Source organism: Cydia amplana, chromosome 9 (assembly GCF_948474715.1).
Source record: "Cydia amplana chromosome 9, ilCydAmpl1.1, whole genome shotgun sequence".
Taxonomy (NCBI): Eukaryota; Metazoa; Arthropoda; class Insecta; order Lepidoptera; family Tortricidae; genus Cydia; species Cydia amplana.
The window spans coordinates 13,716,983-13,741,934 of NC_086077.1; the positions used below are offsets into that span (position 1 = coordinate 13,716,983).

Genomic DNA, 24,952 nt, shown 5'->3' on the forward strand with positions numbered 1-24,952 from the left:
GTAACTTTATAGCACATAGGTAATCACTATAAAAAAAATGAACTGTAAGGAATATTTCTAGATCGGATCATTCTTCATGATCAACCTCTGCCTCGTCGTCATCGCGACCCAGTTCAGCGAGACGAAGAAGCGTGAGATGGAGCGCATGCGCGCTGAGCGCGCTCGGTTCACGTCCACCTCGACTCTGGCGTCGTCGACCAACAATAGCGAGCCAGCCACGTGCTATGCCGAGATTGTCAAGTATGTGGCGCATCTGTGGAGGAGGTTTAAACGGAGGATGGCCAAGAAAATCAGGTTAGATTTCTAACTTTAGTTGCAAATTAGTACGGAAAGATGCGGTTTCTGCCTTTGTTTCTTATATATCACGAAGTTTTCTAAATAGGACAATTAATTTTCCAAAGAGTATCTAAATATTATAAGGACAATTCATCTATGTAGACTCTAGAGGGATATTTAATTGTTTTAATTTTATTGTATTTATTATTTAAATCACTACATGGTATAAAACAAAGTCGCTTGCCGCTGTCTGTCTGTATGTATGCTTAGATCTTTAAAACTACGCAACGGATTATGAAGCCGTTTTTTTAATAGATAAGGATTCAAGAGGAAGGTTTATGTATAAATTGTTAACCCGTGCGAAGCCGGGGCGGGTCGCTAGTACAATATAAAAGACAAACCAACAGTACATGAAACTTTACTTTTTAGGCTATACCGATACCAGCGAGCTCAAGTACAATGGCGAACAAGCAGAGAAACACTTCAACTGCCAGCAAACAAGCCTAAGCAACACCATCCTTGCTGCCCGCGGGTACATCCTCAGGTACACACATATTACTTGCAGTAAGACCTTCTAGCATCTTTAGACCTGTACAGACCTACTATTAGTAAATGGAAATTAATTTATGGACCGTCTATCTATTGACTACTTATTGTAATATGATAAAAGTAGTCCTGAATTGTATCGTCGCAGCACATAATAAAATTATACGACTCCTATTTCCTCTGAACATTTTTATAAGGTGTCCTGCATATTTTAGCCTCCTAAATATTTAACCTGTTTTGCCGAGACACTACTTAACACAATTCACAATGAAAAAATATTCGTCCATTAAAATTTATGATATAATGTTCTTCAACTTTCTACTAAAAGTAATTGAAAATGTTATAGAAAAACAAAAACTAAGTACTCGTAAGTTCTAAATTGTTGGTCTTAAAGTACCTAATCCCAAATTCTCGACCAAATTCACTCAGTAAAATATTTTCCCCGAATCTATTAAGCCTGACGCATCATGCCCTGGGGTAATTTAGGAATATCACTGTCTCGCTTTCACTACTTATGAAATTTATGAATGACCTGGGGACCCTACTCGCCCGAAACAATTACATTAGGATCAACATAATATTTTCACAAGCCATTACTTAATTCAACATTAGGCTTACTTTAAGAGTAGGCGCGCACGAGCAACTTTGTCTCCGCAACTTTGTGTTTTGTCTCTGTCGCACTTGACTTCGACACTTGAGTGCGACAGAGACAAAACACAAAGTTGCGGAGACAAAGTTGCTCGTGCGCGCCTACTCTAAGACGACATCCCACTTTGTCCCCCACGATGTTGCTTGAGACCGATTTAGATTTGACCAGTTACTAACGCCAGTACTAATACCAGGGCTAATGCAGGTTACTTGCTCTCTTAGTTCGCATTGCTCTTTTGCAATTAGGCCCAAGAGTATTTTTATAAGTAGTGCCTATATGGATACTATTTTTTGTGGCTTTAGTCATAAGAATGTTAGATGTAGGTACAAAAAAAGCGGCCAAGTGCGAGTCGGACTCGCCCATGAAGGGTTCCGTATTTAAGCGAATTATGACGTATAAAAAAAAAACTACTTACTAGATCTCGTTCAAACCAATTTTTGGTGGAAGTTTACATGGTAATGTACACCATATATTTTTTTTAGTTTTATCATTCTCTTATTTTAGAAGTTACAGGGGGGGGACACACATTTTACCACTTTGGAAGTGTCTCTCGCGCAAACTATTCAGTTTAGAAAAAAATGATATTAGAAACCTCAATATCATTTTTGAAGACCTATCCATAGATACCCCACACGTATGGGTTTGATGAAAAAAAAATTTATGAGTTTCAGTTCGAAGTATGGGGAACCCCAAAAATGTGTTGTTTTTTTTCTATTTTTGTGTGAAAATCTTAATGCGGTTCACAGAATACATCTACTTACCAAGTTTCAACAGTATAGTTCTTATAGTTTCGGAGAAAAGTGGCTGTGACATACGGACGGACAGACAGACGGACAGACGGACAGACAGACAGACATGACGAATCTATAAGGGTTCCGTTTTTTGCCATTTGGCTACGGAACCCTAAAAAGGAAATTCAGTTATCTTTTTTCCATATTATATATTTAAGGCAATTAATATTTCAACTACTGACATTACGCACGGTCTTCAAGTAACATTTTTTCGCGGGCTATATTTGTCGCCAATCAAATCTTCAATCAATCAATCACGTCTTTTATTATATATTTGTTAACCATCTCTAAAGATTTTTTTATTAAACCCGAATTCACTTCCATTTGTGATATTTTACGGAGGCGTAAGATTATTATAGTCGATGAACGAGACATATAGCTCATCCAATAATAAGCCACTCCACCGGTGTTCTCATTTAGCTACTTGTACAAGTACTTGTATCAAACTGAACCATCTCCAATATAATTCTCAGACCGGGAAAGAGGAGGGTGACGAGCCGCTGGGGCGGCCGAGCCTGTTGCGCGTGCCGTCGCTCTCGGCCGCCGACCTGGAGGTAATGTGATAATGCTTCAGATAATTATTCTACTCACTTTGCTGACTGAATGAGCCCTTCATTTAGACGGTGCGAGAATGCATGCGAGTTTCATTACATTGCGTCATTTGATCGGTCGGCAGAATTGATGTAACCTCAATAGTCCGCAATGTAACTAAAATCGTATACATGTTCACGCGCCGTCTAAATGAGCCCTGGCTCATGCATGTTTGGCCTCTGTTTATTGGGCTAAAGGTATAGGTAAAGTCAAGTTTAAAAATATAGGTGCATACAATTTACTCAAAAGTATGTCCCGTAGTTCTTAATCCGGTGACATAAGAGCTATGAGACTATTATATAGATATTTTTGAGTATGACGAGTGCATATTTTTACACTTGACTGTACACTGACATTTCTACAAAAGAAAGCTCCAGAAGCGTCACTTTTGACACTGACAGATCATATCCCAAATCCAGATCAAATTCATAACAATCATAACCTGTTATTACAATCAGAATAAGCACCCTTAAGCGTACCACGTAGGCTCGTGTGTGTTTTTAGCCGCATTTTATTGGGAAAGGGATAGGGTACACGGTACACGGTATACTGAGGCGCTGTGGATCCCAAAATAATCATCTTAAATCAATTTATATTATTATATAGGTACCTACTTACGTAAATGGCATGTTCGTATAATCTTATTGGTATAAGAGGCTCAAGGTAGGTAATTACTAATTTAGTAGAAATTGTGTTATATTCGTGATAACAACATTATAGAAGTGCTATAACTATTTCAATTTATAAACTTTACATAGTGGAGTCTCCCCGATAGGTACGAGTATGTGTCTTAAAAGCTATGATATGAATCAAAGAAGAAATGACAATTTCGCGTGCAGTGAAATCTACTCATGTTACGCCAAATACACCGTGCACTCAATTTTACAAAGCGCTCCTCTGTACGGTATAGTTACGACAGTGCACCATCTCGTAATCTAGGCTAGATCAATCTGAAAGTTGATGCTGGAAATTTACATAATATACAGTATAGGCGCTCGGTACTCCGGCACCTGAAATTTTTCGGGGTCCGGGAGATACCGTAAAACGGGGTGAGTAGGTTTCGCGGGGAGAGGTGGGTTATGAATGGGGAGAGAAGGTTTGAGAGGGGGGTGAGAAGGGATTTTAAGGCTACTGCTACAAAAATAATGTATTCCAATTTAAAATGGAGTTACAGTAATACGCATAATAAAAAAAATCGATCCAACAATCTGCCAAAATCACCTTTGTATGAAAACCCCTCTCACCCCAAATACGAGGCACCAGGCCGGGTGAGGAGGGTTTTCCTCTTTATTTTCAAAGTTATGAAATGGAACTACACAAAATAAAATAAAAACTAAAATACAAACGTCCGGAACACTTATTATATATGTCACCGTAAAATTGTAAACACTCGTCATATTATAATCTCGCTAGTTACATTATAAACTGACGGTAGGGAGATTATAATCTAACCTAACCTAACCTACGTTAGATTATAAACAAACGGGTTCACAATCTTACGGTGTCATATACACCATTCAGTTTTCATATGTAAAAATAAAATGTTATCGAGGTTTAAATTTCAGTTTTGACCCTACTCACCCCATTTTACGGTATACAATGGAATTTACTTGAGGTTATTATAGTCGCTTAAAGGATAGATTGCAAAAAGATAGTACAGCAAGCTGCAATTTATTCATTAAGCGGTCATGCAGTTAGGTGGCTAGCTGTACGTAAAGAGTTTTGAAATCGTCTACATTTTAATTAATGTTGATTATATTGCTGTAAAAATATGTATAATTGTATCAGAAGATTCCCTGTTATATTTTCTCAACTTAGAATAATGGATTATAAAAAATATCATAACATTTTTGTACAAGAGATCATATAAGTATGTAATACTTGTTCACTTACTAGGTTTTATTGATCCTGATAAAAGTTCATGATACCTGTTGCTTTTATTTACTCGTGTCATGGATGTACGAATGGAACAGATAATGTTAGGGGTGATCTTTTAGGCGTACGTGACGGCTCGGCTGATGCGACGGGGACGTGTATGTTTACAATTATGGCTCTTTTATTAGGGTTCAAAAGGCTTCTATTTTACATCGCCATATAAATAATTAAGGGAGCGTAAAGACAGAATTACAGCTGCGGTGAAATAAAAATGTGGCTCACCTGACATGATGTTTCAGCTGTGGAGCTTTACAGTCACATCAAAAAGCTATCTTGTTTACGTCTACGAAATGAAGTAGTTGAACGACATGTTGTGGACATTTTAAACTGCTTCAGTTTATAATTTAGACTAGTCACGTGAAACATTCCAAGCGCTTGTCTGGATGCGAATAAATCAGGTGTAAAGTAAGCAATGTAATATTTTAGAACGCGTCAAACCTATCGCTCCTGTCACCGCCATCACTGGCTCGAAGGCGCTCATCAGTAATGTTCAGCGATACAGTTCTGCTACACACACCGAATTCTCCCCACGGCGGCCATCCTCACAACGTCTGCTCTTCGGAGAAAATGACTCAAACAGGTGCTGTATCTAATTAACTTAAATAACCGTAAACCTCTTGACTTTGCAAACTAAAAAACTTCGCTAAATTCCTTTTCGGCAATCATTCTATTTAACAAAATTTTCCAAATTTTATAACATTATAAATATTTATAGATTCATTGTGTCAACGTGACTGGCTTAAGAGCCACAGCGGTGAGTCTAGAGACGGTAGATCTAGACGATCTATTAGACGGGCATGAACAATCTGGTCTATACTTGCTTCTTTTACTCTTCATAGAGATCAATAGGACGGTTTAGGTACTCTTTGCGTTAAGAACTACTATAATCTGCTTCTATGTTCTTAACATAATTGTAGTAAACTTCCTTCTCTAACTACTACCTACTACTACTTATGTACTTATATATGTATACATACTTAAATCTATTGTTTTTAATTTTTGCTATTCAGTCTAAAGCATCGGTTATAAATAAATCTATTTTATTAAAGATTTTTTTTTAAATACGCAATTGTTGAATCATCATTTTTCCGATGTTTTTGATGTGTTAGAAAACAACTTAGTCACGAAACTTATGAACGCACTGTAGTGACATTAATTTGGGGGTGTAGAGTTCGACCTGCCGACAGGCGAAACTGCAGAGGAGAGAGCGGCGGCCGTTGGAACCATGTCCTGCCAAGAACTCCTGGCACTGTCGGGAGCCTTATCAGCAGCACTGCCTTCAGGACAAGTTACTTTGGACTCCTTTTTTGAAGAATTGACTAAAGGCATTAGCAAAAGGGCCGGTGAAGACAAAGACTGTAAGGTAAGGTGAAAATTTTGATGACCACCATAGAAACTAAGTATCCGTAATTAAATGGCGTTGCCATAAAATTTAAAAATCAACCTTAAACGTCTGCTTTGTCTCTTATAGGGTCATGACATAGAAGACTATTCATGTTGTGCGGAACTACTGGCAGCCGAGGCAGCCGCAAAAGAAGCGCGAAAGGGACGATTTGCTAGTGCTTGCTCCATGTTTTGGCGAAAAATATCAAAGTTTTTTTCTTTTTTAAGAAAACATATAAAAGATGTAGTCAATCACAAATATTTTCAGCAAGGTAGATAATTATATCACAAACTAGTTAAAAATTTAGAAAATATATAGGTTTACTGACTACATATTTGTATTTCAGGTATACTATTGGCTATACTAATTAACACTTTATCCATGGGAATTGAGTACCACAATCAACCCGAGGAATTGACAGTAATAGTAGAAATCAGCAACGTCGTATTCTCTGCAATTTTTGCTGTTGAAATGATTCTTAAAATCATAGCAGAAGGTCCCTTCAAGTATATTTCCAATGGATTCAATGTTTTTGACGGAATCATTGTAATCTTAAGGTAAGTTTTTTTATACTTTATAGTACAGGGTTTTGGTGAACTTCACAGAAGGGTTTAATATGGAGCTTTTTTATTTGTTTACTATAAGTTACAAAAATAATCCTTTATATTAATTTGTTAAACAGTGGATTTGAATTAGCGCAAAGCTACGGAAATGAGAAGGAACTGGCCGGCAACTCCGGACTCTCCGTGTTGCGCACATTCAGGCTCCTGCGCATCCTAAAGTTGGTCCGCTTTATGCCCAACCTGCGCAGGCAATTGTTCGTTATGCTCCGTACCATGGACAATGTCGCAGTCTTCTTCTCACTTCTAGTTCTATTCATTTTTATATTCAGGTAAATAATTAATAAATTTACTATTATCATAAGGTAATTCTGTGATGTGTGAACTATAAACGTTGTTGGGGTATATTAAAATAAAATTAAAATTAAACACTTAAATAATTGGATACTAAATTGCATGCCTTAAATAAAGTTCAAACCAGAATTGACCAATTTTTAATTTTACATGAAGGATAAAACAAAAATGTCGGAACTGCTTTAAGTTTTGTAGAATTCTTACAATTTTCCTCAACTTTGTGTTCATTTCAAATCTCTTCTTTGTCTACCAACAACTTAATTAAACGGTTTTGTTACGTTCTATTAACTGACGCTAAATTTTATTACAGTAAAAAGAGAGAAATATACTTAGGGAAATTTTAAATTAGTAAACTTCTGAATCCTACCTTCCTTTTCTTTTTCTTCTTTAACCTTCCCATTTATCACTGTAGGTACCTAACTAAGTAGTTTATTACCACAACCCCTACAAGCTCTGATTGACTGCTCAATCAGTTGTTAATTTTTCCGTAGCCCACGGCGGATAAAGCTGACTCTCAGTAATAAATACGAAATTCTGAATGTTTCTAAACTGTCACATCCGCATCCCTTCCCCTGTGCACTGCCTAACTGTGAGTGATTTCTCCTTTTCTTTCAATCTTATCCTATAAATGTGAATCATTTCTGTCTGTGACATTCTACCCACTACACACTACCACTGTCCACACTTTTAACATCTTTACCTCTTCTATTATTACAAAATTCATAGTATGTGTCTATCACGCTTTTGTGCTTTGCGTCCATTTCAGTTATTAATTAACACCTGCACATCATAATTTATAATTTTAGACCATCTTATTTTCTTATTAATTATTTCATCTCAATTTATCTCCTCCTTATATTTGAAAGGCCTAAAGTAATCGTGTTATCTAATTGATATTGCGTGGTAACGTTCAGCATCCTCGGTATGAACCTCTTCGGATGCAAATTCTGCGAGAAAGACAATGAGGGCGATGAGGAGTGCGACAGAAAAAACTTTGATACGCTCTTGTGGGCCTTTATCACAGTGTTTCAGGTATTCAATATTTTCAATTAACGTCCTAACAGATAACCCAGAAACAGACTGAACATTACTAAACGCTTTTACGGGTCCGTCAGCAGTCAGCACTCACGACAGTATGACAGTACTAATAACAACATTTTTGGTGACCGCTATATAACTAACCACGCGAGTACACAAGCGACTGTTCACTCTGCTGCAAGACACTCTTCAAATTTACTGCATAATAAAACGAAACTCAATTTGAACGACGGCTTGCAGCACTGTGCTTGTCAACAGACGTTCAATCGCGTATGCTACCTTAGAACCCGCGTAGTGACAACTCTAGAACCATCCGTATCTGATTGATCCAATCATTAGTCGATCACCATGTTGTGTCGTTCAGTACTCCCATCAGACGCCGTCAGGAGCACATACGTTAGTCAGTGAGCTTGGTTGAATGTAGGTTAGCTTCAGATGTATCGGAGCCGAGTCGCGGGTTACCCTGTTCGTCAGATTCTCTACTCCCACTACCACAGCTGCAATCAGTTTATACAGTATATCTCACTTTGCATGCTGCTTCTAATATACTATCTTATGCATTATTTTTTCAAAATTTGTGGGAAATTTTGGTCAAATACTCTCCAGCAGAAATGGTACTATAAATGACCAAAAATGTCCACTGATTTTGCTCTCAGATTGGCGTCTTTATTTTTCTTCAGTAACATAATCTAATTACTCTGACCCTTTTCTTCAACATTTTAACTTTTAACTTATTAACGCTTAAAAGTTTGGCCCACTCACTTTATTTTCCTATTATCTTTTTCCTTTTGCATAACTAAAAAATGAACTTGAATTATTTATTGCAATTAAACATGAATGATATTTAATTGAGCATATATGAATAAGAATTACGAATGGTTTAAATCTTTATGCACCATTTATTTCGCCTTTTTCTATCTATTCATTATTTTATATATTGCATTTGTTATTTTTTTATCATAAGGACATGAGGCAGTTTATTATAAAAATGGAATGATAAACTAATATTAGTCATCAATTTATGGAAATTGGGATCTTAATGCACTTTATAACAAAATTTAATAAATATTATAACTTTAAGGTTTATCTAACACGTCCGCTGGTGTGACGTTCCAACGGCGATAACACTGCTTTGCATCGTACTTAGTTGTAAACTTTAGCTTACCATACCTAAAGCGTAATGTCTGGTGTTTGTCTGGTTACATTAAAAGCTATTACCAGACTCAGGCCAGAATGTGCACAAAGTAACATTCGTGCCGTAGTTCACATTTATTTAACACTAGTATATATAATAGCAGTGTTACCGTCGCACTGCACAGAATGTCGTCTGGATGGTTCGGTCGCGGCGATGCGCATAGCATTTTGTTTTTCTTTCATTTTTTCATCCGCTCCGCGACGCAGTATTCTGGGCATGTATCTATTCGGTGGTAAGTTTTGCAAGTTCGTCGAAGACAACGGCTCCGAGCGCGACTGCACTTGCCCCGAGATCATCTCGCACCACCCGAAGTGTGAGTGCGACAGAAAGCATTTTAATAATATCCTGTGGGCAACCGTCACCGTCTTCCAGGTAAGACTCGTGAGACTGATGTGCACAAGGTAATTTTAGAAGATTTATTTGCGATCCCAAACGAGTTTCTAGTAGAGGGTATATAGACACCGCGATTTTCTCGTATTTACCATTCATAAAAAAATCGGCAAGAAACGAGTTCATCTTATTTGACAGCTTTGGCAATGATGTGAAAAAAGATGAACGATGATTATCCTTGTCTGGATTTTTATGTCCATAATTAGGTATTTGACTTGGCATGACCGAGAAATTCGCCGTAGACAATTATATTGGTTGATGTATAATTTAGAGTTGTGGTATTGCATTTTATGGAGCGCTCCGTAGTTAATGCATCTTGCTTGTAGCTAGCTCTAGGAATGCTGGACCCTCTGCTTGTATATTTAGGTCGCCGTCCGTGTTCCCTGTCATTACCCTGTATATTTGCGTACACTAACACAACTGTCAACATAACACTAACAGTTATTAACACGCTGAATTAAAAAGTTTCTTTTGTTTTTTTTATTAATATTCAAAGTAACTTTTACATCCAAAACACCGAAAGGCACGACTTAAACACTTTAATGACAGCACACCTTGCTTATTTTGATTTATTAAAGAGATTTGTGAAATTTGAAGATATTCAGTGTGGTAGAGAGACATCGAGCGGATGATTTGAATTCTCAATGATCATATAATATTTCAGGTGTTGACGCAAGAAGATTGGAATGTTGTACTGTTTAATGGTATGGAAAAGACGAGTCATTGGGCCGCATTATATTTTGTTGCCCTAATGACTTTTGGAAACTATGTGCTATTTAACTTACTGGTGGCTATTCTAGTAGAAGGATTTAGTTCTGAGGTAGGTCTGATCTACGGATTTCCACTTCCTTTTCTAAAACCTTTGACATTTGACGTGAGCGATGCGATTCTTCTAGCGGAACGAACGGAGGGAACGAGAGCAGCGCGAGCTGGCAAAGTCTAAATTGTCTAGCGAGTGTTTCTCTGACAACAATGAAAATCAATATGACGAGTCGAACTCGGGATCACATTCCAGTGACAGTTTCTCTCAGGTGAACCCTTTGTGTTGGTGTTAGTCATAGACTAGGAATCCTCTAGACGGAGTTTAGAGCAATTATTTCATGAAGCCGATGCTGCCAAAAATATTGGGGTGCGGGGGACGAGGTGAGCGAGTCCCGTGCCGTGATTGGTCCGTTCAAAGACACGGACGTCACACAAAGACACTTTGACTCGAAAATGGAGTAAAACTACCGTAACATATTTGTGGCAGAGGGGGTAGCGCTACTATGCTCAGTCTGGAGGATGTCTTGTCTGTGGTGTTAGTTGTTCTTGACTGCGCTTTCTGCTATCCTTCTTGACGTGCCTCAAAAATGTCTAAACCTTCTTCTTGATTAGCCATCTAGAATTAGGTAGGTATTTGTGTGTGTTCAAAGAGCAAAGAGTTTTTATGAAAGCCTTTTCTGTCGACCATTTATGTGAATACAGATGAAGAGTATTGTTGTTAATGTTTCACAAGAACATTAATTATTATTGCAAAATTTTCATTTTTACCCATTAATGCCCGCGGTACACATACACACTTCAGTCAAGTTACTTTGGGACACATCATTTGATTATATACAATATTTTGATCTGATTTAGTATAGTGAGCGTGGTTGTTAATGGGTCAACTGTTTTGTATTGAAATAAAAGGGATTTTGGTGAAGGTATCCTGAAGATATTTGGCACACATAATATCTTTTCAAAATTTCCATGCATGCATCACACCAATCACAACTCCCTTTTTGAATTTAGCAAAACATACATGCAAGTAAACATCAATTACAATACTCTGAATCTGAACATACATTTGTGATCGCAGAAAAGGTTTATTACATGCATTAAACATGCTCTTCGCTCTTAGTATATTGAGTACCTATGTGTATCGTTGTGAATCCTGTTTGTTGCATACCTACGAGCAAATGGTTTTAACGGTTTATATGGTTTTGATTAGAACGAAATAAAAAACTATTGGAAATCAGCTGACGACGTTCGCAAAGCCAAAGACGATGTAAACGGACACAAGGATAAAACTATTCGATCACGAAGAAAGACGACCAGTTCAGGACATCATCCGACGCTTTGCAAGGATTGCGCACAGTCCAACAAGTGTAATTTACAAAAGGTAAACAACAATAATAAGTACATGTACTTAAAATGTATATACATACTTGAGAATATAATGTAGTGAGCGTCAGGATGACAGGACCATGATCGCTATTTATAGCGAGTGTTACTCCAAGTTTTAATACCTATTTAGTACTATTTGGTACCTGACATCAAATATTTGGTCCCTCAATAAACATCGAGAAATATTGAAAATAAAGTGGTCAGCCATTCTGACATCAGGTTGACAGGACCAAGACCAGTTCCCCTATTTGTAGGCGTTATATATGTAAACGATGTATAAAAGCAAGATGAAAGAAACTAATTGTAACTATTTACAAGAGTAGAATAACCTGACCATAAAATGTAGGTACACTATAGTTATCTCAACACTTCCCTCACCACATACTTAATACACAACGTTTGTTATAGGAATCCAAAATGCTCGCAAATAACACTGGAGTAGATGCACCGAACCTACCCATGATCACACACACAGCCGCCACACCACAGGACTCACCGTCCACCACCCTGGAACCCGGAGCATCGTTTAGGGACTTCCCCGTGACTCTCAACTTGGAAAAATCATCAATGCTGTCCAGCATGGAATCTATTGATAGGACTTCGGTATGTCTGATAAAATATCGATTAATATTCATACCAAAAATACTGTAAGAAGAATCGGGTATAATCAGGAATAGCTAGACGGACTAGAACTTATATTCCTGTAACTACAACGTTAGTTGGAGTTACAACAAATTAATGCTTATATTTTCACCCAAATGTTTAAAAGCGCGTATTAGAATTTCTCGAAGGTTGGCAACGCTGAAGTAGCCTTTATGCCGTTGCTTATTTCCATGGGCAACGATCATTAAAAAATCCGGACAAGTGCGAGTTGGACTCGCCCACCGAGGGTTCCGTACTTTTTAGTATTTTTTGTTATAGCGGCAACCAATAATTCAGTATTTATTTTCCAGTGCACCAGCATACCCGGATTACTTAAACCTCCCACACTCTCAGGGGTCAACAGCTATACTCTGACCCTGCACTCGGCCGCCTCACAGTTGGGAGCAGAGAAAGCCAGGCTACCCCCCCTGACTTTATCCCCCCACCCCGCGCGACCCCTTTCAGTGTCATCCGGTTCTTCGACCCCCACGACCACGAGATCGATGCCATCCCCAATGATGCCGGAGAAGAATCTCCAGATCGTGATACCGATCACAAAAGACGATAATTGTATCAATGCTAGTGATAAGTCTAGTCTTCTAAGCTCCCAAAAGTAAGTAATTTACTTGTTTTATTTCTAAATTGAGAGCGGGATATTCTAATCCTATTAATATTTCATTACTTCCCCGCTTTCAATATTTCATTACCCGTATTAACAATTTACTGGAAATTAATTCCTGTAAATTTGCTAAAAATCTTCTTAAAACCTCTTGCGATCTAATGAGTATTTTAATAACAATAGGCCAACCATAAATGGGTGATTCTTAAATTGTGTCCAATATTTTTTTTTCATAAACGTTTTTATTTTTCACATATTATTACATATATCAAAAGTACATACAAAAAGCAATTTTTTGATTCATATGGTCAAGCTTAATACCCTCGGGAAAGGTAAATAAAATGAGTACATAAACACGGTTGTGACAAAGTGTCCCTCAGTCGTGTCATTTCGGCATTTTGGTGGCCAACTCGGCTATTTTGATTTATATAGTTATTTTAACATTGCCTAATTCACTCCTATGACTACGATAAACCTAATGACAGCTCAGACGTCGAAATCCATCAAACTATAAAGGCTGTAGAGCGTGACAAAGAATTCGATACACATCATACATACATACAAGTGAAAATCATTTTTTTTTTGCTTTGGCAGTCGGGCAATAATAGCAAATGATCTGTAGCTAATAAAAATGCATTACTGAAAAGTGCATGTGCCTCTAAATTAATCAAACAAATTAAGAATGACACGACCACATGTCTATATGTCACTAACGTGGACTCAAAAGTCCGTGGTGGTGACAGATTTTTGAGGCCACGGTCGTGATAATTTGGAACATGTTCGATATTACATAAACATTTCCTTTGATTTTGCAAATGTTAAATAATTAGCTTAATCTGCAATGTATGAGGTATATCTTATGTTACAAACAATAACGTGAAACTGCAACTTACTTTTAAAACTCTAACACGGCGGTGATGCGTTAAGAAGGTTGACCATTTTATCAAATGAACACAAATAAATAATTTTCGACAAAACTTCTCCCTGCAGCCATTTGTAAACCTGACAACAACACAGTGTTGCTGTTCTAAAAAAACTTTAATAGGGCTGCCAGTGGTAAACATAATTTTCTACCGAGTACCGCATGTTTATATTACCACGCGCGGTGGTGACGCGAAAACTAATCACACAATGTATGTTTAAAATTATATAAAATCGTTATAAATCCATACAATTTTTAAACAGTGTTGTAGAACAAGGATTAGTGTTTTATATTTGACATAAATTATTGTAAAATCACTTCATATTTTTAAAAAAAAAAATCAAATATCACAAAATCTGGGGAAGTCACACTACACGGTCCGTGACATTTCACACTTGTAATTTTTTTTTAATATGTTTCTAATACTCTTAGGACAATACATTGGACTGTACTTTTCTTACGACAGACAACTAATACTCATCGAGACAATTCTAAAAACCCCTAACACAATTAGGTTGCGTTGTTTCATCACAGAGTTCCTATGGCCACTTCCTGTCTCCATCATCAGATCAGTTCGACAGTACCATATTATTGTATTGTCATCAGAACTACATACAGCTGCCAATTTTCATGACGCTACGATCCTTGGAAGATGGTTAAATTAGTTACCTTAGATTCCATTACATGTTAGTTACATACCTACAGGTCGAGAGTTCCTATGGCCACCTCCTGTCTCCATCATCAGATCAGTTCGACAGTACCATATTATTGTATTGTCATCAGAACTACATACAGCTGCCAATTTTCATGACGCTACGATCCTTGGAAGATGGTTAAATTAGTTACCTTAGATTCCATTACATAGTTACATACAGGTCGACCTAATAAAAGCTTGTTAAAAAGATTCACGTCAATCCAATATTCATCATTTCTGAAAGATATATTTCAATACAAGCCCACACTAACAGATCGGTGACTCTCCAAAGTCCACCATTAACCGGAGAGGACAAATGCCGAGTCCAGCGCGGCTACAGCTGGCGGCTGTCCCGGCCGAGCCTCAGGAAAAAAACCAAGCACCGGACCGGATCCGACTCTGAAGCCATCATACTGAATAACGGACGTGACCATGTCGCTTGTAACGGTAAGTTTAGAAGAGTACCCAGTACAGACAAGATATCCTCTGCCACAAATATACGGTATTTTTACTCCATCTTCGAGTCAAGTGTCAGAATCCCGTGTCAGAATGCCGTGATTGGTCCGTGTCTTTGAACGGGATTCGCTCACCTCGTCCCCCGCACCCCAGTATTTTTGGCAGCATCGGTTTCATGAAATAATTGCTCTAAACTCCGTCTAGAGGATTCCTAGTCTATGGTACCCAGAAATACAAAACAGTAGAACAAACTTCAGTTGCTTGTATACCTATCTTATTATAAAAAATACAAAACTTCAACCATTAACTCTTGGTCTCCACGTTAAGCAATAAAATACTAGATGAAATAAAGAGCAGTTAATATTTTAATGGCTTCAGACATAAAATCAAAAAGCTACTGAAGCCGGCTATTTACGATCAGTTTCAGCTGAAAACTATTGTTTGAAACTTGTCGTAGATCCGGTTTTACGGGTCATTAATAACTGGTCTTGCAAAATGATACCATTTTGAGGGATCCGGAGATTTGTAATGGATTAATGTTTCTAGATCTTGAGTAGGTACTTATTTTATATCCCAGATAGTAAAATTACAATTGATTGGTTCATTTGCTACCCAATAATTATATTTTTGTACCAATTTTTGAGACAGTCGTATTTTCAGCTGAGAAATAAAGAGGATTACAATTCATAATTGCCATATATGAGTCAGAGAATTCAAGTATCGTTCAACAATAGACATATTTCGCAATTCATTAAATATTTAAAAATCCTTCATCACAATTTTAAGAGCCTGGCTCTTGTCGGTGGAGTAATCGCCATTCCGTTCTTCTCTCTGCCACTGTTTTGAGCTCCTGATACGTAGTGACGTATCAAAAATCAATAAAAATCAATGTAGTGACATTGATTTTCTCTTTGCCTTGGTCCAAAAACGCACGTCTCGGCCTTCCTCTGCCTCTCTTTTTTTCTATTTTTTTCCCAAAATCCTTAACATATTTTAATTCCTCACTATCAATCTAGGGTCCGGCCTCCGCAAGAATGAGCTCCTCCTCTCCTCGTCCATTATAAAGAACGACACGCAGTCAGAGATGCCCAACAACAGGACCAAGTCGCAGCTGCCGGCTCCCAGGGTGTTACCACAGACCGCCAGGAAAGTGTCCGCTCACACTGCACCTCTGCTTCCCGATGTAAGTAAAATACTGATGTAAGTAAAATATTGTGCAGAGGCACAGTGAATATGAAGCCAGGCGACACACAGAACTCGACACTAAGCGTGACGAGCTAAAGGCCAGACCACCTGTGGCCATCACATATAATTACGTCGGAGGGGTGCTGACCTGCAGCGAGTGTGGCCGCACATTTGCTACAAAGATTGGCTACGTCAGTCACCTGAGAGCGCACCAGCGACGCTCTCAGCAGTAGAAAGCAGTCGCTGTGGCCGAAAACGGCTAGGAGATTATGAAAATACTAATCAATTAGACTTCTTGAATCATAAGAACTTGTTTAGTTCTGATATCAAGATCAATGTATAATGAACGTAAGACTTATTTTTAAAGTCTCAACGAAAATAATGATAATATAATACCTACTTATGAAGCTCTTCCTTTTTCTAAGTACTTTGCTTTTGTAATGTTGTTCAATGTAAATTTTAATTGTTTCCATAGAACGTAAGATAATTTTAAAAACTTAATTTTCTTAATTGATTAACTACCTAGGTACAGTATACGAGAGCTCATTGTATTTGCTAAGAGTAAATGTTTAACTAGGGCAAACATGACCTACTTAGGTATTTGTCTAGATACTGCCACGCTGCGCTGCCGCTAACCAAACTCAATTGGCATTACCATTAATGTCTCGTATTACAATTCGCATTTTGTTAATAAAATGGTTTTTATGGGCGGGCTTGGGTTAACTTGACTTAACTTTAACACATTCACGCGCTACGACCGTAGCCGATAACACGCCTTTTCCGCTTTGTAGCTAAAATCTCCTACAAATAATGAACCCGCCTAGCAGCTCGCTGCCAGTGTACAAACAGTAACACTCTTAAATAGATCTTATTACAAATGGCATAAGGTCCACCCATGTACGGTTAAAAACGCGATGGTATATGTTAACCATAAATCCCTATGGCTGATTAGAATAAAACCGCAAAGTCACATTTCCAGGCTAACGCCCGTAATCAATCAAATGTCGTATTCGTCAGTTATCAATTATTATTACCGTGCAACGACGTCACGTAACTTTTCGTAATGTCGTTTGCAATGAGATACTGAACGAAAATGGTTTATTTTGGTTCACAATATTATTATTATGATGAAGTTGTACTTGTCTTGAATATAAATTCGATAATTGTAATACCGTCAGGATTCTGTTGTTACAGTTAGTCAGGTTATTAATATAATGGAAATTATAAGATAAATTCATGCTATCGCTAATTGTAAAAAAATATTTGGAAAGTAAAACGCCCTATGGTCGAAACATATCACTTTCGGTTGAACTTTATAGAGATTAATAATGAGTCAATCTCAGAGCATGAGAAATAAAAATGTTTTCTATATAGCTTCCTATTCCTATGTATTTACAAGTAAATAAGTTTATTTCATGTGGGAGGATAGTAATCCTTTTCCTTAGCCGCAAGATTAGGGGTACAACTGTAGAAGAAATAATATAATAAACTTTTTAACAGATCTAATGTTATAGGAATCTTGGAAAGCACCAGAAGCTGGATTCTCATCGGACTCGACTGTCCGCCTCGACACCGTTAAATCACCTCCTCATCGGCTCTCCCTCACCAACGATTACTTAACAGGTAATTAAATTACATTCCAAACTAGAACTCCACAAAAATAATTCCACCAACATTAACAGGTAACAAAAAAAACGGTACGTGTTTCGCCTCTCGACGAGGCATCTCCACAATTTGATTGATAAATTGCCCTGTTTAACATAATGGCGAGTTACCGGCATTCTCACGGCGTTCACGTATTTCAGCAGATCGATATTAAAGACTCTTTATTAAACATGCCTCGGGCGTAGACTTCGAATTTATAATTTACACGTACGAGATGTGTGAATTATAATGTATAATTATCCTTGGTGCGTCGTGAGCTGAATGACAACAATTTATTTATGCACAGTATTCGAACGAACCAAAAGTAATGAGACTTAAAACTTTTACGTACATTATACGTCCGTCATGTAAAGTAAAATTCTCAAAAGAGCCCTTTTTATATCCTCAAGATCTCTTAAATACTCTTCTTTACTTCAATGAAACCTAAATCATATTTAATTGGAACACATTTGTATTTTAGTTTGTACATAACTGACAATTTACTCTTACACTAGTTCAGTCGTCTTCACACAATCGGGTCTCAGCAGCTGCATGTATTAATCACACACAACTCACGAGAATGCACAAAGCACATTGGAATCAGGCATGAATAAGCTTGCTAACAATTCTCTATGTTGTTGGGAGAGCGGCAATTATGTCGCTAGAATAAACCAATTAACAATATTGGCACAGGACACGCAATAATACGGAAATCGTTTTAGTGTCTACACTTGTCCGTATACGCATCTAAGTTCCCAAGGTCAGTCATTTAAAAATATTTTTGGATAAATATAGTAATAATCGAATTTAAACTAATATACGATTATTATTATTATTTATAGTAATGTACGATAAATCGTTGTTATTTATTGAAATTGCACACATACATGGTACAAACGCGCCGGTTATTTGAACGTTCCGTTATCGCCTTGCTAATTAAACTGAGATTCGGTCAAGTTTGAGTCAAACTTCCGTGAAGGAGTGAGATGAATAGTGTTGTAAATAACGCTCATTTCGAGGCTTAAAGACTCGAACCCTTAAAGGTGACAGTCCATTTCCAACTGCAGCTGCACTACTGTTCATTTTACTATGGAAATTGACAGTAACAGCGACGCGTTCAGTACCAGTAGTGCAGCTGCGGTCAGAAATGGAATGTTACCCTAAGACTCTCGAGGCTTAACGCCTCAAAGGCGGCAAAGACGATTTCTTACATCCATACGCGTGAAATAAATAAATACAATTCTCAAATATAGTCGTGTCTTCAAGATTTACGAGTCTTGAGGGCTCGAGTCTTTAAGCCTAAAAAGAAACGTTATTCACAGCACTGGAGATGAAGCATGGCCTTGCTGAAAAAAAAAAAGCATTATTCATTCACACTGTTAGAATGGAATAGAAATAATTTTATTCATGAGCACAAACACAAAATAGAAACCGATGTAACTTATATAACAGAGATATAACAAGAGATATAACGATATAACAGAGAATAAAAGGATAAAGTGCCACGAAATGGCATGTTCAATTAGACTCAACTATTGTTTTCTCCACAAGTGACGACAGTGTCGGAAGTGAAGACGAGCAACCTGCCTCCAACACCGCCGCAGCTGCAACTAACACCGAAGTCTCCGCGCCACGAGACGCCTGTGCCAGCACGACCCAAGAACCAGTCGCTGCCGCTTGTCAAGCAAATTAATGAAGAGGTAAACAGCGTAATTACGTTAATGTTACTGAAGATTACTGTGATCTACATCGACTACATCCACATGAAGAGCTTTTCTTTTAAAACGAAGCGATGTCAAATCGGCACGTAATCTACTATTACGGCTATTTTAGATTTAATCAAAGCACAGAGGAGTTGAAACTGAGCGGCTCCGTTTTTCGACTTGTTACTCTAATCACGCGTAAGACATGTGGTTAGTGTTTTGTAAGTTGCCTTAACAGTAATTCATTATAGCTTAAGGTAATATTTAATGTTAAATGGAATGCTCAAGTATGTAAAAATAATTCCCATAAATATCTCAGCGTTCATACTACGTCTACACTTATTCACCTTATTTATTTTCGTCATATGTGAAGGTTTTAAATTTGAAAGGTCGTTAAACATTTATAAGTATCCTGTTTTTTTTTCTATGTAAGTAACTAGTATTGTTAATGGATGTTCAAATACACGAGTTGCTTTCTTAATTGTCTGTGTATTGTATTAATGGGACTATTATACAAATTAATTCACTGAAAAGGTTTAACCCTTCGTATGTATTAGCACTGATCAGTGCGAACGAATTTAAACCTTTTGTATTAAACAATGGGCTTAAATTTGTGCGCACTGATCAGTGCTTAGACAATACGAAGGGTTAATTAACAACATTATTAATAAGCTTTTATTCCCAGGTAACGATTAACAACAACGTCAGTATAATAACATCGAGGTTCGACCGGCAACGGTACCGGTTCAAAGACCTGTTCCGATTCATGGAGCCCACGGGGTGCCTCAAGGAAAAAGAAGACTGGGCTCTGTACATATTCCCTCCGGGAAATAAGTAAGTCGATATCTCTTCCATGTGTAGCTTTGTGAGTGATGTGAGGCAGTCAGGGGAAAATTAAACATCTAATGATAACATACTCGAAATAAATATGTCTGCGTATGACGTTAATAAACATTTCTTGTAATATATTTAGGATGAAATATATGAATATCAGCTTTTAATATGCTTTACACACGGTTTTTAGTACTTAAGAAAAATTAAACTCCACAATTTGTCTGTTACTGTTACCGACATACTCGTAGTTTTTTGACTTTCTGGCGAAAGTTGAAAGCAAATTATAATTAATTAATCAATTGGAAAAATATCACAGATCGACCTAGTTACAAACTAAATAAGAGTTTCAATTTAATAGGAAAGAACAGTTTGTCCGAATCTTTCATAACCTTAAAATTATAGGTATGCAAATTTTAGAATAGGTACCGTCATTGAACTGTGACAAACTCAAGTATAATTTACTTCGATCAGTCGAGCAAGACACTCTCCTTCAAACTTTTTAATTAAGTTTTAGTCAAAGTAACTCTTGGGCTTATTTTAGCTTGAAAAATTGAACGAATGCTAGCTATGAAACACTTAATTAAAAAATTCACTTCTACTCCAGTTTTCCTTTATTTGAACCAAACGAAAGAAAATAGAAAATCATTTGGAATCCCAGTTGTAAAATCATTCTATTGGAAAATTTAAACAAAGATCCACATTGGAATACAGCCAAGATTCACTTAGGTTTAATACAAGTTGCAGAAGCAAGTTCTCATTGTGAGCGGCCTTGTAGGCGAGTTGTTCTTTTGTTTCCGTAATAATAGCGCCGTAAGAGAGACCAATTCTGCAGTTTGCCTACGCCTAGCTAATTAGTTCAGGTACGGTTTCTTAATAATAAATGGGAGAAAACAGAATAGTTGCATTTACTTACAGCACAGTTAGTTGTACAAACGGATATTCTGAGTCTGACTGCTCAGCAATGCGGATTACAATTAGGCCAGCTGTACCGTTTGTGGCCAGTAGGTACACCCTTTTTAGCCTTTTATTATTTTAATATACGATAAAATAAATTGAATTCCGACTCGTTACCGTAGGTATAAAACCTAAAATAAAAAATATTTGCATATAATCACTAAAATAACTAAGAAATACAAGCCTATAACTATAAGTAAAACTAAACCTAAACTAACCTATAATAACTACCTACTCGAACAACCCACCCCGCATCGTTCCCGGCGAAAAAGGTGCCCATCACGCTAGCCGCGTTTCCGCGTTAAATCTTCAAACTCGAACTGTTCCTAAATAAATACCTATACCTAGGTTCTATGTTTTGCGCAATATACAGGGTGGCCCATTTAGATCGGTCAGTATGGGAAAATCTGAAACTATAAGACATACGACGATCTCTTCTTAGGAACCATGTCATCGATTTTAGTAACGAGAAAAACTGCATTCATACATTTAAATTTTTTTTATGTAAAATGTATTGAAAAAAATGGTGGCTATTTCGAAAACATACTAAAATAAATTAAAGGATATGAATACAATGCATTTTATTCATTTCAGACATCATGTTTCATAGTAACATTTACTGCTTAAGACCTACACAATCGATATCTAAATAGAAATAATTTTAGATATTTTTTTTTAAAACGTCCGGGTTCGATTCCCGAGCTGAGTACACATTTTTTTTAAATGTATGAATGCAGTTTTTCTTGTTACTAAAATCGATGACATGGTTCCTAAGAAGAGATCGTCGTATGTCTTAATAGTTTCAGATTTTCCCATACTGACCGATCTAAATGGGCCACCCTGTATAAGTAGTTGTAGGTAATTATTCGAAGTAACAATATATCTGCCCAACATTTTAATTCAAATTTAAAATTCAAAAATACTTTTGTCCAGCTAATCCAGAAGATTATTTTATTCAAATTGCAAGCTTACTCGGGAAATTAATGTCTTTATTGTAATTTTATGGGCTATTAGAAATTAAGAAGGCTTCTCTGTCTTCGGAAAATGTTCCGACATTGCGTTTTGACTCTAGATTTTATTACATACCTATTAATTTTAACATCCGTCAACTGCCTTAGACTGCCTTAATTTATTTATCTACAAAAAAATATTAATGTATGTTTCAATGAGATAGGAAAGGCGAATATTTTAATCAGGTAATACCTATAACATATACCTATTACCTTAAAAGGTAAATAGTCATACAATTGAAATAAAACTATTAAAACGGATTATTCAATTCAATTTCGGACTGCATAGGTCCATACAATTATATCGCGTATATTAAGTTTATTCTACATCCCGACGTTTCGACGCGCGATATAATCCGATTTAATAGTTTTATTTCATGAGTAACTATCGCGGTAACCGAAGACAATATTAGTCATTCAACTATTATAGATATACTTAACAGATTTAATGCATGATTTAATATTTTTATGGTCGATTGCACCACACCGTCTGTCACCGTTAAAACGTTCACTTTTTATATGGGATGTTTCATCGTTCACTGTTGAGTTGAATGACATATATTGATCAGTCCGTCTAGAGTAGTTATGTGCGGAAAGAGAAGAGTCGTAGAATGTATTGGATCCCATACATTTCACGACTCTTCTCTTTCCGCATAGACTCTAATGTGGTTGGTGCAACTGGCCTTTGAACGTCACGCCTATTGTGTGCGGCGTGTCATCGTGAACCTTGTCGGAATGCACATAGGTTGATATTGGGCTGTAGCCGCGCGCGTCAGTTGACGTCTTTGATGTTCAAAGGGTTAACCAAAGACTTTTTAACAATTATAAACTGGCTGTTTTCGTAGGATACGTCAGCTATGCACGTGGATGGTGACCCGCGGGTGGTTCGACAACATCGTGCTGCTCTTCATAGCCCTCAACTGCATCACGCTGGCCATGGAGCGGCCGAACATCCCTCCCGACTCTAAGGAACGGGCGTTCCTGGCTAGTGCTAATTATGTGTTTACTGTTGTCTTCGCCGTCGAAATGTTCATCAAGGTGAGGAATTTTCTAGCATCTTACCTTGTCTTTTTCAACTATAAACTCATTAGATCTTCGGGATTTAAAACGTTCAGTAACCTTGAATAGAATAGAAAAGTTTTTATTCGTAAACACACAGACAATACACATATATGAGCCGTGGGAGTGGACGGGTTAATTACACAAAAAGAACATAGTACATTTGTACATCATTTGTACAGTGTAGTAGTTAGTACATTTGGGTTTCCGTATGCTTTGTATTTTGTGTATGTGATTTGTGAAAAATAATGAGTCATTTGAGAAAATTAAAAGACCGGCCACAAGAAAAAAAAAATGGCGATCACTCCGCCGACAAGAGCTAAACTATGACTAAACTATGATGATGATGCTTTGTCATGTATATTTCAAATGCTAGAAGTTATACAATAGTATTTCACAGGTGGTGGCGTCAGGCATGTTTTACGGGCCGGATGCGTATTTCACGTCTGGCTGGAACATCATGGACGGCTCGCTGGTCATCATCTCCATCATCGACCTGCTCATGTCACTCGTGTCCGAGTCCAGCCCGAGGATCTTCGGTATATTGAGGGTAAGTAATTATAATATAGGTATGTAAGTAATTATGGTCTAGTTTAGTTAAATATTTTAAAATGAAAATACATTTTTAAGTACAAAACTGCTATCGGTAAAAAATAATCATAATACAAAAACCATCCCGGAATCTCGACGAAAGCTCTGCTTTTTAAGCGTATAGAAAAATAAACTATGATTAAAACTATTTTACAGTACATATGGGGCTACTTTTCCGCACTAGTGCGTAAAATAGCACTTTTCGTGCGTATGTCGAAACTTTAAAGTGCCATATGTACTGTAAAACGTTGTTCGATACACGTGCGAATAGGTAAAACTATTTTGGTATAAAAAAATTAATAAACATCCTTTGTACACTGAACGTGCGTGAATCTAAACACGCTTAATAAAGTGTTCTCTCTAGCGTATTTCGTAGCGTCGTAGCGTTTCGTAGCGTAGCGTAGCTTTGACAAAATAAAACCTATTTTCCATGGACCTCTATTTTCAAGTAATTTCCAAGAAATCGTAATTTCTAGAAACGTTGAGTTCGAACCCGTTAGCCATCATTTTCACAAATAAATCTCTTCGAGGTTTCCAGAGTTGCGAGTGATTGAGAGCGAGATTTATCGAACTTTTTACTCGACTTTCACCCGCCTTGTAAGTTTTAATAGTGTAGGTTTAGAGTGGTCCAATGTTTAAATTTCTTTCACTGACGCTTGAACTAATAATTACCTATCGCTGAAATTGGGAGTCAAATCGAGAGATAGTCCTTAAGATCCTTAATAATTAATCTTGGTTTGGTTTGTACTGTATGAAAGCGAAAGCCTTTATTTTTAGGCATA

The 24,952-nt window shown here is 37.1% G+C and overlaps 1 protein-coding gene across 4 annotated transcripts in view; it reads left to right on the forward strand.

Moving 5' to 3' along the window:
• The window catches only part of LOC134651184 (voltage-dependent T-type calcium channel subunit alpha-1G-like), a 48,704-nt gene that overhangs the window by 14,514 nt on the left and 9,238 nt on the right, over positions 1 to 24,952 (forward strand). Inside the window, exons 7-28 of one of the 4 annotated variants that reach the window (XM_063506226.1) lie at positions 62 to 294; positions 706 to 820; positions 2,736 to 2,816; positions 5,215 to 5,368; positions 5,504 to 5,542; positions 5,958 to 6,151; positions 6,260 to 6,443; positions 6,519 to 6,729; positions 6,855 to 7,064; positions 8,001 to 8,118; positions 10,374 to 10,529; positions 10,606 to 10,740; positions 11,682 to 11,852; positions 12,266 to 12,460; positions 12,811 to 13,112; positions 15,009 to 15,181; positions 16,207 to 16,373; positions 17,890 to 17,998; positions 19,571 to 19,719; positions 20,408 to 20,556; positions 23,366 to 23,558; positions 23,980 to 24,129. In XM_063506226.1, coding sequence (XP_063362296.1) covers positions 62 to 294; positions 706 to 820; positions 2,736 to 2,816; positions 5,215 to 5,368; positions 5,504 to 5,542; positions 5,958 to 6,151; positions 6,260 to 6,443; positions 6,519 to 6,729; positions 6,855 to 7,064; positions 8,001 to 8,118; positions 10,374 to 10,529; positions 10,606 to 10,740; positions 11,682 to 11,852; positions 12,266 to 12,460; positions 12,811 to 13,112; positions 15,009 to 15,181; positions 16,207 to 16,373; positions 17,890 to 17,998; positions 19,571 to 19,719; positions 20,408 to 20,556; positions 23,366 to 23,558; positions 23,980 to 24,129 — 3,588 coding nt within the window. Of the gene's footprint in view, positions 1 to 61; positions 295 to 705; positions 821 to 2,735; positions 2,817 to 5,214; positions 5,369 to 5,503; positions 5,543 to 5,957; positions 6,152 to 6,259; positions 6,444 to 6,518; positions 6,730 to 6,854; positions 7,065 to 8,000; positions 8,119 to 9,525; positions 9,692 to 10,373; positions 10,530 to 10,605; positions 10,741 to 11,681; positions 11,853 to 12,265; positions 12,461 to 12,810; positions 13,113 to 15,008; positions 15,182 to 16,206; positions 16,374 to 17,889; positions 17,999 to 19,570; positions 19,720 to 20,407; positions 20,557 to 23,365; positions 23,559 to 23,979; positions 24,130 to 24,952 lie in introns of all 4 variants that reach the window. The other 3 variants (XM_063506224.1, XM_063506227.1, XM_063506225.1) reach the window with 3 other exon arrangements.